Here is an 18788-nt window from a genome sequence, read left to right on the forward strand (position 1 = left end):
TGGTTTACTCAGTTCGGATAGTGATGATGAAAATGATGAAGAAATGTCACCAAAGGTTAATCAAACTAGTGAAGCATCAAAAACAATAAGTGAATTGGATGAAAATTCGAATCCAGTTTATCGACTTTGGTATGAAGTAGAAATTAATATTAAACCAGGTAATTGATTATTTTTATGATGAGTTAACGAATAAATTAGAAACTCGCTTTAAATATTTACATACCTTGTGTTATAACTTGTGAACCTGTGTGCCCTGTATGTTGGATGACGCAACAATACCGCCAATTAGAGAGCAGCGAATTATCGATTGAACCAGTGACACATAAACACGTGTGATCAGCCTAGAGTCCTGATTGGCCTTGCTTCCTTGTCTATCCCAACCAGTTGAGTCCAGAACACCAATCTCAGCCTCTGCAGTATGAATCATTTATTTCAAACATACGGGGCTTATATACCAATCAAACAGACCACAACGTACCATAAAATAGAAAATAACATATGTACAATATTTGACCCAAAATGGCTGTGAATAAGGGAGATAGTAATTAATAGACAGGCCATAACTCAAGAATGGTAAATCGTATAGTAATAGTCTATGTGTCAAATTAAAGCTTATAATAAGAGGGACATGAATATGGACAGTTTAGTTACATAACAATTATACGATAAAAATATACTCATAGTATTGGTCCATAAACGGATCCCAAAAGTTACCATTCATTATTCTTATCGGGATATAACACCTTGATTGGTAATAAATCAGATACTTTTGTATTATTTGAAGTTAATTTTTAACACAATGACAAAGAAATGTAGTTTGTTGTAGAGATGAAAATATAGACCATTATAATTCGATTAGATGATTTATAGATCAACTGCTCATCATATGAATATGAATCTCCAAGTTTGATCTTGTACAAGTTTATAACTCCCTAATACAAAGTGAAACAGTTCTTCAGTCTTATTGTTAATGAAGCCCTATCTGCTATCGACTCATAAAGAAAATCACCTTCACATTCTCTTTCTGTTTAAAGTTGTATCTGAATCAGACTAAAAATTTAAAAAAAAGTTTCTCAATAAGGATCAACCCAAGTTAAAAATATTATTGAAAACCAAGATCATTGAATGCTATTTGGCTATGATAATGATTATAAAAAACATCACAATATATTTAGTTAACATTTATGTCTAACAGCCAGTGATTTCAAAAAAAAATCATAAAGTAAACGGTTAATGTAACATGTTAAACATGTTGAAGTCATCAGTGTTAACAGATATTTCAGTGTGCTATAAAGACGATCTGAAAAGAACATAAAACATAAACCATTCATAATTCAGCTGAAGTTGTAATAACCTCTGATCTCCACTGAAATAAGCCTATCAAATTAAATTTTCTACTCATTTTCTTTCATACTTTTCCTCTGATATGTTTATCCTTCCGGAGAAATTGATCTTTTCAACAGAATTATCACTAATAGATTAACAGAGTTTTTATAATAATGTATTAATAAAAGGACTACAGAAACTCATTTTGCTTAAGATAGCTTACATCTCTAACATATTCAAACCGGATAATTATTTAAAACTAGGGAACATTCAGTAACATTCTCATCCTCAGTAGTTCTCATCCACAATTACACCAGTGATTAAACTTAAAACCTTCATGCTTTACAATAAGTATTATCAAATTTTAAAATTAGCACATTATTTTCATATTCTTTTTTAATGTGGTTACGTTCTCTTCAGTTAATCATAATTAATAATATTTACATATAAGCATTACTAATGAATGGTATAATACTTTCATAAGAATAAAACTGGTCTGAAGTTAGTGTAAACTACTATCAACCTAATGTATCAAATATTACAAGAATTACTGATAGTCTAATAACAAAATACGAAAATAACTTATTATTGGTGACTAATCAGAAAATGAACGTATTATACATTGCACAACAGTATAAATTATCCTGTATAACTTGATTTATGAAGTGAAGTTTTGTATATAAAATAATTTCTATCATAATGATGACATTAATTAAGTTGAAATTCATTATCACTTTTATGGCTACAAATAAGATGAGTATGATGTAGTTTCATATGAATTACCAATTAGATTGGTGTGTTGGGGATGATTGGAAGAATGTTAGGGGGCACTAAACCAAAACGTGCCACCAGTCCCTGAATTCACTAACTTCTATTTTGAGCCATGTTGGTAGATGTAGACTACTTGGTTGGGGTCCGCGTGACTATCGTAACCATTGGTTAGAGACTCTGCGTGACGCGGCTCAGAATCGATCACAGTTGCGTCGGTGTATACACTCTCTGTCTTCCCTTAAACTTTGAGATTATAATTGCTTTATATCTTTCTTTCTACCAACTAATTCCTTATTCCTGTATTATATCCTTATATGAATTCTTTCTTTTATATGTTACCAATATTGAATTAACTACTTCTATGAATTCGGTGTTCATCATGTTTTGCTAATGAGATATGGGAACTTGAACCGATGCATATATGTGCCTGGTCCTACGCTGTAGCTGAATGACTGAGATTGTCGTGAAACTAGAATGATTAGTGGATACATTTTTCTATATAGTAAAAACAGTTGGTTCTGTTTAGAAACTAAATTCCTGACAGCAGTTTTCGATTAAGGTAAAATAGAGACAAAGTTTGTTTGTTCATGTGATATTTCCAATCTTAGTTGTCTAGTTTGTATCATCAAGCTTATCACTATAAAACAATAATCAATTAATCATGCTCATTATTTTTATTTTGTTTAAAGGCCCACCTATTAAACAAATTGAAATTATCTGTCCATGTCTTAGTTCCAAAACAGTTGAATTGCCATTTACTATACAATCAGAATTATTTAAAAATAGTCAAACAATTGAATTTGATGTAATTATTGAAGATAAATGTTTAATTGGTCCGAAAACACATTGTGTAACTTCTGTTGACAATTCTGGAAAACTTTCATCAATTTATCAACTGAATTGTATTCCATCTATTATTGGAACTAGTAGTTCAACGTAAGTTCATCAGTTTATCAGTACTTGAACAATTGTTTTCAAATGTCAACAAAGTGTTCTAATTATCAATGATCTAAACACTGAACAATTTAAAACACTAAATTTCAGGACAGCTTCTTCTGATAGTTAAGATCATAATACTATAGATTTTTGCTTACATGCACAAAATATAAGTTCACTAAAACAGCTACTGAATATTCTAACTTTCGATTGCCCGTTCGAAATACTCACTTATTCTTAATCTACCAGTTCAAATACTAGAAAGTTAGTTGAATATCTTTCTTAGTTTAGACTTCAAAACCAATTTAACTAATTAGATAAATTAAAAGACTATAATTCATCACAAATAACAAATCTCAATATGTGTCGAACCAGGATATTTATGACATAAATCTAAATAACGAGTTTATAAATAATTTACTGTAATAATAAATGTTACTATATATTTTACCAGTAGTATAAGTCAAATAAACATATAGAATTGGGACAATATGAAAACACCACAAATCAGTTACATATATACACGTTAATTTATACATGTATTGAATTTACAAAGAATAACTTTCAGGGTTCCATATTCTTCACTGCTCGCTCAACTTTCATACTGATTAAGATCATTCGGTTATTACTCTTCTGTATTAAAATGTGAAAAATGTGAATTCTTATGACTATTTGTAAGATGTGTAATTATTCTCAACGTATCAACAATTGATCATTACTAATAAGATACAATTTACAGAAACAAAACAACCGTTTGTCTCAATGTATTATTCTATTTATTTTTTATCCAGTGTCATTTTTTACAATCCAAACTGTGGGGAATTTTGGATTGAATTAATAATAAAAGCCATCAAACCAGAAGCTGTCAACGTACCAATTATAGAAGCTGAATTAGGAAGGTAATCAATTCGAAATAAATAATCATTACTCTATTATTTTTTGCATGTTTACTATGTTACATAGCTATTCTAATGATTTATTTACTACATAATTTCGTAAATATCAGTCACCATTCTTATCTTGCAAATGGTTTATAACTTCTTGGATGATATCAGTTTATAGGTTTTGAATAAAAATAAAACAACTGATAAGTTTTCAATGTTTATAAAACTCAATAAATTTTAGTCGATGTTATGGCCTAGGACAGAGTTCGACGGAGAATGCCGGTGGGCCCTTCCATGAGTTGTAACAATCACAATGCTAATCGTATGAAATTCTGACTACTATGTTGTAATAATGTCTCAAGAGTTTAAATGAAGTTATCAAGGATACATATTTCGTCAGTCATAATCAGCTCATGGAGTTATACATAACAATAAAACTCACTAAGTATTATACTGAAATTCTAAGTTGAGGATATGTTTAATATTCACATTCAGATAAAGCATCTTTCACCAGTTCATCTCTATAACCAAACACCATTATCACATAAATATATAAACTCTAAGTTTTTGGTCTACACCATTTAGTAATATTTGAATGCACGTACCTATTAATGAGAAAAAAACAACAAAGAACGTAATAAAAGTATTTCTATTTAATTTTTTGAGATCATAGACTGACTAATGTTAAATCAATACTCAAAATATGGAGGCACGGGATAGTTGTTTTGTCCTAGTATGGGACTCATCATCAGTGCGCATCCATAGTCCCACATACGGGACTGGAACCCAGGACCTTCAATCTATAATAGAGTAACTTCTATCGTTTTATTCTGAAAAATAATTATATAACAATAAAAATGAAATTTCACTGATTGAAATCATGAGTCAGTTGAAGCCAGACCACCATGGAAAACCTGGAAACACTGGACGGCCGTTTCGTCCTAGTATGGGACTCCTCAGCAGTGCGCATCCACGGTCCCATACCCTGTGGGATTCAAACCAAGTCTGTTGTGAGATATCAACTCACTGAAGACAATGGCGTACGGTGGCGCAACTTCATGAAGTGGTTGACGTTAGACATTAACACCGTTGGCTGCCGGCCAGCTCAGTGGTCTAGTTGGTTAAGCGTCTGGCGCAAGACTGATAGGTCCTGGGTTCGAATGTCACGGGGTGCGGGATCGTAGATGCGCACTGCTGAGGAGTCCCATACTAGGACGAAACGGCCGTCCAGTACTTCCAGGCTTTCCATGGTGGTCTAGCTTCAATTGACTCATGATTTCAACTATTGAAATTTTTAAAATTTCTATAAAACCCCTTTAAGTTGATTGTATAAACCTGTATTGAATTAATGTGTTGTGTCAAAATTAACTTTACCTACACTGAATTATGACTTATTAAATTTACTCAAAGTATTGTTTGTTTTATTTTATTAAAATTTTATAGCTCAAAAATCACCAAAATATTATTAGATAATCCAACAGAAGAGCTGTACATTTTAAAACCAAAAATATTTAATTCAGATGTTTTCAAATTACAATTATCAACATCAGCTAAACAACTTGCTTGTTTATCACCATCAATAACTACAGAATTAGATGAACAACATCATTCGCACTTACAGATGTCAACATTATGTCAATATTCTGATAATGATATATTAGATATAAATGAAATGGAAAATAATTCTTCACGTATGTTATTAACAAATCGAAGTACCGGTTTACATACTACAGAAAGAATAATTAAATTAAAACCAAAATCTAAATTATATCTTGGATTGAAATTCACTCCATGTGCTATTGGTAAAGAGGAACATGAAGGATCAATTGTGTTTTATTCAGAAAAAGTATGTTCAATGAAATCACTTTTAAGTTCGACTTACATTTTTTTCTTCAAAAAAATCTGGTATTCGTTTTAGTTTGTATATTAATCAATCACTGCGTTGTAAACAAGTTCATGTTTATCAAGCATTTTGTCAATTCAATTGCAATGTGGCCAAACATCAAATCATAGAGCATATGATGTCAAGTCGCTTAAAGTAGTGGCCATAATGCAACCAGATCAACAGAACGTTGTCAGTACTAAAAACCAGATAAAAATAACTTTGGTTGCCATACAGCGATCAACAAAGTGCAAGTACATGGGTACTACAGCAGTTAAGTCATGGAACAAATAGTTCAGTGATTACGCTTCAGACTCAGAAGCTGAATGACTCCGATTTGAATCTTATAGATGGCATCAGTTCCCTGAAGATTATAAACATTCTTTGTTGAAGAGTGGAAACAATAATGGGACTTATGTCTAAGATTTCCTGCCGGCTGTATCCAAGTACTTAACAGATCACTATATATACAGAATTCTTAGTATATTCATCAGTTATAAATTAGGTACATGATTGATAAGGAAATTATTAAACTCAAAGCTAGTTTGAAACCTCCACACTAGCGTTTCCTTATTTTTAGCCGAATGTTATCAATGAATGTTACTGTATCGAACTGGACATCATTCTATGCTATCTTAAAATGAAAATCCTCTTCATACTGCACTAAAGATCTCGTTAGCTTATTAAATATAGCATTGACATTTGTATTTCCGAGATAAATTGCCATTATGAGATTAATAAATCGAAGATTCAGATGAACTCCCACTAAGTTATGATTGAAGTTCTAATTTGATCAAGAAAGAACCATAATCTCTTAATAAATCTCTCCATGAATAACTGAAGACTTGATCTATCTATGTTGGAGCTTGCTAGATTAAAGTATTTCTCTCTCTTTGTGCCTGTTGTTCCGATTTGCTAAATAGGTATCAGGGCATAGATTAAACAAACAGTCCCAATTATCTGACCTTAGATATTACAGGGCCATAATAAGTATCTTTTTCTACTTAAAGCAATTGCATGGGATCTGAAGAAGACTGCCACACTAACTAGATATGAAAGCCTAGAACTTTGTAAGATCTTGAATAACTTTCAATGAAAAACATTTTGCTTCAGAAAGGAAGTATAAACAACGCCGAATTCTAACTGTCCCATTAAATGAAACAGAACTCAAGAAACGGTAGATTAAAATCAAGTTCTGATTTGAAACTTAGCCCTACGCCTACGCTTGTAAGACAACGAAAATTTACCTTAGTATCTAGATTCCCAAAAGATGGTATAAGTTAGTTTACCAAACCGGTTAGATGAGGTCATGTAGATAGACACAGCTGTTTCCTGTGTTATGAGACTTTGAAATCTTCTGTATAACCTGTAGTTTGGGATGTTGTCTGAAGAAACCAGTTGTAGTATTTCGTAAGTTCAAACCCTTGTATTACAATAATTTCAGATATAAAAATCTGGGCAAGGAGAAAGGCTGATATGGTGAACTGGATTACTGCTAGGGATATTCGGATCATTGTCACTTCTAGACCATCAGTGCCGTCAAAATTAGACTTTTTCTTTGAGAAGGTGACTAGAAGACTGGAATATTTTTGGTAGTTTGATTAACATAGAAATGTGCTCGTAGGGCCTACCATACAGGAGCTTGAAACCAGTCACATAAAACTTTGTTATGATAGTTTTCGGTGTTTTAGAGTTGGTTTCATACTTCGTAAACCTTACTACTAGTATCGAGAGATTTCAGCCAGTAAGATAGCAGCAACTCTAAAGGTGTAGTCATTTATAAAATACACCTCATGATCTGACTTTATTTCTAAATTTGCTACGGCTATTATTCCACTGACCTACTCACCATGATAGGACCTCGAAGAAATTATCCCGCAAAAAGAATTTTGCTTTAATTCTGATTATAAAAAATAGGTATCTGTCTGATTTTGTTTCTCTGTGGATAATTCTTTGGTCAATTTTTCAATATTCTTTTTCTTTATAATATTTAGTTAACAGAATGGTGTTTTAATTTGCATGGTAATGGTGTTGCACCACAACCAAGAGATCCTGTCAGTGTATCAGTTATGATTGGTTCAGCCACCACATTAATAGTGCCAATTACAAATCCGTTCAAATATGACACTGTATTGGATATAAGTTTATGTGAAACCACTTTATCTGGTCTATTCAAGCATTTGGAAGATACACGTAATTCTATACTTAAAAATCAGTCGGACAATAAATCAATCAACTCATCTTCAGTTGATAATCATAACAATAACAATGAAGAGTTCATTGATCAACTAATGGAACCAAATGAATGTAATTGTGATGAAAATGATCAACCGTATAGTAAGAGTTTATCAACGAATCCAGGCAATACAAATATTTATTCAGCTTTTCAACTTTTAATAAAAGAGAAAAAGTGAGAAAGTATTTGATTCTTTTAGTTTATGTATATCACATATGCGATAATTATTAGTCTCAAATAAATCTAAATAAATGATGAATTTGTATACTAAAATAATCAATAACTCATTCTATTTAGAATATGAACTGGCCCAAGTTAAAGAACCATTCAAAACCCGAGAACCCTAGACATATGTTTTATCCTAAAATGAGACTACCCGACAGTGTATGTCTCATACTAGGACAAACGGCTATCTGGCTATCCAATGTTTTCAGTGATTGTCTAACACAGGTTATTTCTTAATCACAATAACATTCAACAATCTTCATAAGACCCACACTGCTAACTCATCATATAGTTGCATTTTTCAATATTAAGGTCAGGTTTAACTAATGTGTCATAGAATAAAGTTATATTTACTGCTTTTCATCTATCGTTGGTGACAAGTGTAATATTCAATCAAAGGTTGTCTTCGATGACCATTAAAAAGAGTGAAGACTTAAATTGTTATATAAAGTCATCACTTGAAAACCGAGTTGACATATACGAATATTCGTTAAAATTAGAACGAATAGTTTGACAATAATTGGCCCTGAGTATAGAGAAGTCATTATATGTGAAAATTATATTTGAAATAATCTCGGTGATTGAAATTTGAAATAATTCCAACGTTTCGTCCAGTAAACGTGTCTGGACTTCTTCAGGGTAATAATAATAATAATAATCAAAATCACCAAAAAATATATAGGGTTTAACAATCAAATCAGATCAAATCTACACTGTGCTAATCCAATAATATTTGAATGTTGATTTTTAGTGAATAGGATAACGTGAGTAATTTAAACGCGAAATATGTGGAAAGTTCACTATGTGAAAATAAATGACTGAACGAATTGTGTGTACATGTATGTGTAAGATTGAGTTACCAATGAATGATATTCAGTGTTATATGAAGGAAAAATAAAAGTGTAAATTGAAGGTTGAAAAAAATTGTTTCTGATACATTGAAGTGCAAGGAAAGATGAGAATCATCAAATCAAAATGGTATTGCTAGAAATAATTCACATTAATTTCAGTCAAAATAACGATGCATGTAAAATAAACAGGCTGAATAAAGAAAGGGTCCAATTACTCGTCAACGAATATTTGTCAAGTAGTAGATAGTTGAATACCACACTTTCGGTTCAGGCTGTTCTTATTCGCTCATATATATATGCGAATCTCGAACTACATAATGACAGTAAGTTGATCTTTCATAATTTGTGATAGCGGACTTCAACGCTTCAACCGATGGGAACGCAACGAGAAACAAGGTTGTCAAAAAGACTTCCTCCATTTCTGTTACGTGAGAAACAACAGCGCTTGTACTAGGCACGTTACTCTCCTTCATAATGATGATTAAAATGTACTTCGTCGACAAGTACTGATGTTTTATAACAATCCGACAAAACATAACTAACAAATTAAAAACGAACTTTAAAACTAGCCATTTCATTGGACGAAACGGGATGAAAAATATTACAATTTTGGGTTGAAAAAACATTTTAAAAAGGGTGGGTGGGAGGGTTTAAAAAAAAATTGCCGTGGGGCTAATGAATTTCCGCTTCTGTTATGTCTTACTTTCTGAGTGTTCAAACCTTTCTGAAGTATTTTGGTCCCTTCGAAATTGGTTTTGTGTCCTTTTTCCAACGTATGTAACGCTATCACAGACTTATTCTCAAGTTTCTTTAGGTTGACTGAGGATTTGAGAACATTTTTCAAATACTGTTTGTGTTCCTTCAACCTTACATTCAATTGTCTGAATGTTTCTTCCACATAAACTGTATGATTGGATTAACACAGCATAGATTTGATTGTTAAAACGTTATGTATTTCTTTGATGATTTTGATTATGATTATTACCCTGAAGAAGTCCAGACACGTTTGCTGGACGAAACATTGGAATTATTTTATATTTCAATCACCGAGATTATTTCAAATATAGTTTTCATAACTTGACATAGTTTTCTATGATAGTACTTAGTGATTAAACTAAACTGTTTATAAAATAAGATTCATTTCGTTTTAAGGGTAATTAAAAATATCTTCGGTGCAGTTTATCTTAAGTGACAAGTTACTTATTATATTGTGAATGACTTGATGATTAGTTGTATGGAATAAAACATTTAGTTTATGATCTATACACGAGTAATTAATAGGTTTATTTTGATGGAAGTTTCTTGATGACATCGAATTTGTAATTGAATAAAAAGTGATTAACAAATTACGATTGATGATAAGTGAGTCTAAAGTAAGACAAGCGGTACGAGATAAACAAATCTGAAAAAGTTTTAGATTTTGTGAATAACTGAATGATCAGATAGTTACACCTTACTTGTAAATGAAATATGTCTAGAACTGTCATAGTTTGGCTCTGATTATTACATACAGTTGATAAACGCTATAACGAATTAATTTCTACTCAACACTATCTTTCATTAAGAAATATATAATGAGGATGTCTTATTGGATACTTACCAGTTTGAAAGACTAAGTACGATACAATTAGATTTCTAATCAAACATTTCGCTAACCAAGGTTTGCAGAAAAATGAGTATACCTTAAAAACCAGCACAAAATAGTCTTGTATACAATCAAAAGTACATATAAAAGAATACAAACCTGAATATTGTAGGAGCTGTATAGCATCACCTAATACACTAATTTCATTAATGTCCTTCTAAAATATGAACATTTCCCAAACTCGTTTGATTACAGTTTGACTATATGATATGTCGGAGTAAAAAAAGGCGTTTGACTGTTGCTGAACATCACTTCCCTTCTTTAATTCTGTTTGATAACTGCTCATAATAATGTTTGTTCTACTTTCGGTGTGATAATTTACTCAACCTAAGATTGATTTCATTTTTAATGTGATTTTCTTTGTTTCTTTTTTCAATTAACAATCAAGTTTAGAAATCACTACATAAACGAGTGTATTTTCGATTAGGGTTCTCGTGTTTTGGAGTAAAGAAAGAGTCTTTCGTGTGCTGACTTTGCGTCATAGAAATTGTAGTGGTTCACCGTTTTTTCTTTAAGTAAAAGTAATACGGGGACATGGATTCAATACCATTCTAATTTTTTTTATATTTTACTTCCATACTGTACTACATTCTGGAAATTTCATGTAAATCTATTATTGTTATCAATGAAAACGCTCCCTCTGTTAAACTATCCACTTTCAAGATCTAAATTAATGTTATTTGAACATTAAGAAATGAAACTGAAAGCATGTTACTGTATGTTAGTTAGCTAAAATATTATACTGCCGCTCCAAAATGAATATATTAGGACAACACATTCAGTTGTCATATCATGATAACTGTATGTTTAATAGATCATTGAGAGAAATAAAATGTGATTTCAAAAAACAACTTTTTCCCTATGTTGTGTGATCTGGCCAAAATACCTAACAGTCACGTGTTAAATATGATTCTGTTTAGGTGTGTTATCTGACTTATGCCTGTGAATAACAATCAAACCTTAAAGATTACAGAACACTTTCTGTAAAATTGAGCATCGAGATTGTTAGGACCCGAGTTATAGCCAGTAGATTAATTATTGCTTGATATGATGGAAAAAAAAGTCAATTTTCGATTGAATTACTCATTATGAGTTATGTTCAACATTACATCCGTTTTGATTCAACATGAGGATCATTCAGTGTAGTATTTGATTGTTTTCCCAGTATAATATTTTCTCCTGTATACGATATTCTTGCATTCACTTGACATGAACTATGCTCAGTAAGTGATTTGTTATAACTGAGTATGTGATGTAATCCTAATTATTAATCAAAATGGGTATACAATCAATATATAAACCAGTGTATTTTAGACTATATTCGATTCGTCGTTGTCATAGTGTTTGGGCTAATACATCTTCACTTATACCAGTCTTGTGTTCTTACTTTCGCGTCGTGGGAATTGCCGAGGTCCCTCATTCCGAGTATAAGTGATCAGCGTTTTTTCCGGCACAACAATCAGCGACGACCAAATATAACAGAGATCCCTCACAAACTATGGGTAAACTATCATTTCTACCAGTTTAAACAGATAAAACTCGATATCTCATCAAGTTTAGGTGAATGTAAACATGTATTAATTTGAATTTCATTTAACAATGCGATGCAATTTGCTTTACAAAAGTTAGTATTATCTTGAAACTGTTCCCTTTATAACTCTGTGATATAATAACCTATTCGTTGACTGTTTTTAAGTATTTTTAATAAAATACTAGCTTTCTTATATTACTTTTGATTGTTTTCATGCATCTGACTTACAATGGCTACTAAATCTCATAATTATCATTAGCTTAAGCGTAACTGTAAACTTTACCATTTTACAAACATTTTTTGCGTAGGACAACTAAATTTGCAGAAGACAGTCAGAAAATTCTACTAAGTCGATACATGAAATGATTGCAATGTGTAGTTCACGTAGATAATTTCGGTAATGTTATTCATATGCCCAGTCATAGTGCACCATGCTTCGATAGTTGAAGACATGTATTCAACTACACTAAATATTAGAGACTATCTTGTATTCCACTCATCGGTTGATGTATATTGTCTGTTAATAAACTCTTGTTCTGGTTTATATCTGATTCTCTGTTGAAAGATCGGATTTGAATGATTGTGTTATCACATGGCCAAGTATCACGAACAATTACGTTTATTCGTCCTAACATTCAAATTCTCTAAATTTGATGGTTGAATAGTAAAACTGTAGCATAATTATATAACTCGTAAACTTAACTGTTCTAAAATAAGTTGACATTTAAAACTGCTAAAAGGACGCTGAGTTAGAGAAAAACTTATTTCAGTAATTTCTCTAAAAGTGGAATTATCAAAGTTCAATATACTTAAATTCATTAGTTTCAGGAAAATGATCACTACTGTTTTGTTTATTCAAAAAGGAAAACAGATTGTTTCAAAGCTATCAGGTTTAAAACAAATCACTTGATAATTTCGCGTTAAAAGTGATTTCTATGTATTCAAACTAGTGATATATACACAGTGATAATGATAGTTTGGTTGGATTAATAAAAAATTGAAATGAATCAATTAACAAAAACTAATTATGTGGTGTATGTTACTTATGTCAACGGACAAGTAGTATGTAACACTAATCAGAATGGAATCCCTGGTAGTTGAAGGTTGAGAAGATCTAACTGAAGAGAACAAGAATATAAACAGAGAGTAATTGTAATAAAAACAGGAGTGAAGAAATGATTAAGTTTGTAAGAGACAATTGATGAAAGATGTGCAAATGAAGTACGTAATGTATGGTTTTCATATTTTACCAAAGCACTCTGTAATCCTGCATTCAACAGTAAATTGTTATTCCGCACCTGAGTGTTCAATCGCTATAATTATACCCCAGAATAATTAATGAATCAGTGAATTAGTAAGAATTACTATTACGGAGATATAAAACCTTAACATACTATATATGAATAAGATGTTAACTGTTTTAAATCCATTAGTGTTCCATTATCCTCTCTCTTTCTCTAATAGAAATATACGTCTGTCAAGTAAAACAGTTTTTGATATACCTATATCATTCGCTCCGCTGGAAATGAGAGAACATGAAGCACTTTGCACAGTTATTATGCATAAGTCAAATTCTGGTAAATGTAAATCAAGTAAATCAATAAAGTCATCATCATCTTCTTCTGTACGTTGGCTAATTCCAATTAAAGTAAGTTATAATGAATGTACACAATTTCTATAATTTTAATAAGCAGAACTATTTGTGTTTTATAATTGTAACAATAAGGAATATATTCAAAAATATGACAATTAAATTTGAGAAAGACTGAATAAAATTGTTGATAATAAAATTAAGAGAGAATCAAGTATTTTAGCATACAATACATTAATTATCAATAAGCTACTTTAGTAATCTGGATAAACGCATAATAATCACGTAATGCTTGATTTACAAAAAACATCTTGAATATTTTGTTTGTTATTTAAGTTATTATTCGAACCTCGCGGGGGGAGGGCGGGACCGTGGATGCGCACTGCTGAGGAGTCCCACACTAGGACGAAACGGCCGTTCAGTGCTTCTAAGTGGTGATCTAGCTTCAACTGACTGATGATTTCAAATATTGAAATTTCTAGAATCTCCACAAAACCCCTTCTGATATTATAAATTACTTGAAAAGTAATTTTACCGTAATTTCCATTTTTTAAATCTTCCAATTACCGAATTACTGATTGAATATATCTTTCATCCAATAATCAAACTCTACACTCATTCATTATTTTTATCTACAAAGTTTTATAATCACAATATCACATCTCATTATGCAGTATGTATCTTTAATCCTTAGCCTTTCGTACTTCACAGAGTTGATAATCAATCCGATCATCCATTAACTTCCTTGAATTATTAGCGAGTAATAGCTAAGCTCCACGAATCGCACTTTTTTATCAGCATTCTTTGAAAATAACTTATTAAAATTGAACTTAACTAGAAAAAAAATACCGAACGATTTTACAACCTTAGAGTTTATTCATCTCATCACAGTGATTTCCTGCTACTATATAGGATCAAACTTACAACCTACCATTATCTAAGAGAACAATATCTTCAAATTATTGAGTTAGAATAAAGTGGTACATATTTCTAACTTCAAATCAGAGCTAGAGTCTTAATCAATATGATTATCTAGTAAATATGTCAACTTGTACGACGAAAATTATCTTCAAACTAACCCTAACTACACATAAATAAGAACTTTCGTTTAAATTTGATTAAATAGTTTCGCAGTATTTGGGAGCCGAGTTGATGTGAGACATTAAAGAGGTGGAATGTATTTGTAAAATCTCAGCGAAAGAATTTGAAGTAAATTCAACGTTTCACCTGGCAATCTGGTCCAAGCTTTTTTAAGCAAAATATAATCAAACAACAAGATTATCGAATATAAATAGATACATGGTTCTCTGGTTTACTGTATACTCAACAGATCATCCGATCAACGTTAACAATGTTTAAAGTAGGTATTTACATCAGCGTGTTACAGACACGTGGTGTGAAACGAAAAGTGTTAAGATAACAGATTGTGTATATACGTAAGTCAGAAGAGGATATTTCATTCATTATATATTGTCTTCGGTCGGTGAATATTAAGACTACATATAATTTTTGTATGTGCTATGAATCAAAAATGTCACAGCATGCATAAAATGAAGAAAATAAATAAACAAGATAAAAGAATGAGTTCAAAAAGGAAGAATGTATTTGTAATTGAAAGTTTGTGTTATTTCAATGTTCCAGTCAATTGTTTAGCATATTCAGATAACATAACTGATGTATGACCCGAATCTATCGAGTGTAATGCTATCACGTGACCAATGGAGCTAATCCGTGTCGGGTAGAAACAGGTGTCTACCTCAGTACAATGGAAGATGGTCACGCAATTTCGTGGATTGGTTGAGGTCAGACATTAACACCATTGGATGCCGGCTTAGTGGTCTAGTTGGTTAAACGCCTGGCGCGAGACTGATAGATCCTTGGTTCGAATCCCGCGGGGTGCAGGATCGTGGATGCGCACTGCTGGGAAGTCCCAAACTAGGGCGAAACGGCCATCCAGTGATTCCAGGTTTTCCATGTTGGTCTAGCTTCAATGAACTAATGATTTCAATGAAATATAATTACTTTCTTTTTTTAAGGGTATTCCTGAAATGAAATCATTATCATATCCATCTTCTAAAGAATTTTCTATATCATATAATCCATATCATAATAATAATAATACTACATCATCAATAATTATTAATGGAACTGTACGATCAAAATCATATTTTATCATAACACTAAGATTATTAAATACATTTATATATACAGAAAGTCATTTAACACATAATGAAAATATAAAAGATATTGAAATACAAATTATACAATCAGAAGAAGATAAAAAGTTATTTCATGAAAAAATATTTAATAATAAAATTAATGAATCATTATTATCATTATGTAATCAATATTCAATATGGGATAATATAAAAATCAATAATTTAGAATGGATAATAAAACCAATTATTAAAAAAACTAATGAACAATTAATTAAATTAATTGATTTAAATAAAATTTTAACTAATTCATTAATAATTAAATTATTTCAAATTAAAAAATTGGATGATTTAGAAATAACAGAAATTAAATTAGGTATGATATTTTCACCGATGCTTTCATTTAAGTAAGTTAATTTATAATAAAAATATATAAATTTTTATTATTAGAAAGATTTTTATGGAGAGTTTAGGTAATTCTAGTAATTGTAATTATGATTCAATTGAAGTTAGACCACCATGGAAAACCTAGAAGCACTGGATAGCCGTTTCGTTCTAGTATAGGACCAGTAGAGTTCAACTAGGTCTGTTGTGAGATATCAGCTCACTGAAGACAATGGTGTACGGTGGCATAATTTTGTGGATTGGTTGAAGTTAGACAGTAACACCGTTGGATGCCGGCTCAGTGGTTTAATGGTTAAGCGCTCGCGCACGAGACTGATAGGTCCCGGATTCGAATCTCGTGGGTAGGGGGTCGTGGATGCGCATTGCTGGGGAGTCCCATACTAGGACGAAACGGCCGTTCAGTGCTCCTAGGTTTTCTATGGTGGTCTAGCTTTAGTTGATTCATGATTTCAACTATTGAAATTGTTATTAATAGAATGATTAGTACAGGGGTTGTGGAGAACTATTAACTTTTAGATTGAGATCATGAACCGATCAATGTTAGACCACCATTGAAACCTGAAAGCACTAGACGGCCATTTCGTCCTATTGTAGGACCCCTCAGCAGTTCGCACCCACGATCCCGCTCGTGGTATTCTAACCCAGAACGAAACGGTCATCCAGTGCTTCCAGGCTTGAATGGTGGTCTACCATCGATCGGTTCATTACCCCAATCTAAAATTAATAGAATGATAAAATATTTTGAAATCTAAGAACATATGAACGTGAAATCACAAACTGTAAATATGTACTAGGTTTTCTATCCATTCGGTGAAGTTAATTTAGGTTTCATCAACTTATTAAAGCGTTCATGGATTGTTTGAGTTTTTAAGTTCTAATCAATTTATTAGATGCTTTCAAGATAGAATAATCTTCCCTCAATCTTTCTTTTTTTAAGCAATTAACGGACTTCAGTATGGTCTATAGTGCTGATTGTATATCATGTCTAGCACATCTTTATGTTACTCCTAACAAGATCTTCCATAAATACAGTCTCGGCACTTTCATTTTGTAACCAAGTTCGAAAGGTTTTATAAGCTGCAAGAATTGTGAGCCCAAAAAAGACTAGATACAAGAGCGATACAGTTATCAGCAGTCTCTTATTGATATGCTCTGATCACAACTGGTAACAGTATGGTTTGTTTCCATCATTAGATCGATTTATGAAATATCTAAATCATGTAGTACTCGCTAAGAATAGTTTCAGTAACATTAAAAACCCTGTCTACGATTTTTAGCTTAACTATGTCGAGCTACTTGAACCTTAAAATCATCTTCAACAACACTCAAAGAACTGTCGAATTCAATTCGATGCACAGGTGTTCAGTACGATTTCGAATTTGTTTTATACGCTCACCAACGAAACTACGGAAATTTACTCACGAACTTCAAAATACAGGATTCGCTAACCGTGTTGATCACGTCCTTAGTGTGGAGTTTCAGAGACAGGACACATATATTCAATGAGATTCTAAAATCTTGCCCAAGAAATCCCATTGCTAGATTTGACGTACTTTCCAAACATATAAATCTCGAACATATTTAAAGTCTAGTTTCATGCGATCGTATGTTTATATAAATGATTACTTTCTAGCTTTCGTTAGGAATTCAGTATGTACATTGTTAATTACATCGACTGATGAATTTCTTTATTTAACACTGACTTACAAGCAGTTGGTGACATATATGAAGCCATTGACTGTAACGAAAACATATGAGACTAATGTGTTTCGAAAGGTATCTAGCAACCTAGTTATTGTAATTTGTTGCACGACAAACTACGAATGGGGAGAATACAAAATACACCATACTGATTACTTAAGCTAGAACTCTTCAACAGAAATATTTATATTACAAATTACGAAACTATACGAATCTTAACGATGCACTGAAGGAAGTTGCGAGACCAAGTAATAATCGAAAATTCTGAAAGGAAAAATAAAGTCTCTTAGTGAAAAAAATTGATGGATTTTGTTTAATGTGATCAGCTTTTATTTGTTGAGGCGTTTGTTATGCACATGTTTACCATCCCCTCTTTTGTTTCCGGTAACAATTAATTATTAACCACAGTAAAAGTTATTTCGCCCATAGGTTCTTTAACAATCACCTCTCTCAAGCTGTTGAATCAGTCTAGGAGTAAGAACTACAGCTAAAACAAGTAAACCTCGATCTTCAATAATTCATCTGTTTCTAAAACAAATATAACTGATACGAGAACATCAAGTTAATAGTGAATCAGAAGAAAAGTATAGTATAACTATATATATCAAACAACATTAGAGAACAGCCATACAATAATGCGGTAGGTAG

General features: G+C 31.7%; 1 protein-coding gene across 1 annotated transcript in view; it reads left to right on the forward strand.

Annotated features, from left to right (window-relative positions):
• The window catches only part of MS3_00010429 (uncharacterized protein), a gene marked incomplete at its 3' end in the record, with an annotated part of 39442 nt that overhangs the window by 15898 nt on the left and 4756 nt on the right, over positions 1 to 18788 (forward strand). The window contains exons 10-16 of the mRNA XM_051218794.1: positions 13 to 158; positions 2787 to 3033; positions 3825 to 3932; positions 5361 to 5763; positions 7794 to 8209; positions 13752 to 13935; positions 15915 to 16441. Coding sequence (XP_051071920.1) covers positions 13 to 158; positions 2787 to 3033; positions 3825 to 3932; positions 5361 to 5763; positions 7794 to 8209; positions 13752 to 13935; positions 15915 to 16441 — 2031 coding nt within the window. The remainder of the gene's footprint in view (positions 1 to 12; positions 159 to 2786; positions 3034 to 3824; positions 3933 to 5360; positions 5764 to 7793; positions 8210 to 13751; positions 13936 to 15914; positions 16442 to 18788) is intronic.

The sequence above is a fragment of the Schistosoma haematobium genome, chromosome ZW, assembly GCF_000699445.3.
Source record: "Schistosoma haematobium chromosome ZW, whole genome shotgun sequence".
NCBI lineage: Eukaryota > Metazoa > Platyhelminthes > Trematoda > Strigeidida > Schistosomatidae > Schistosoma > Schistosoma haematobium.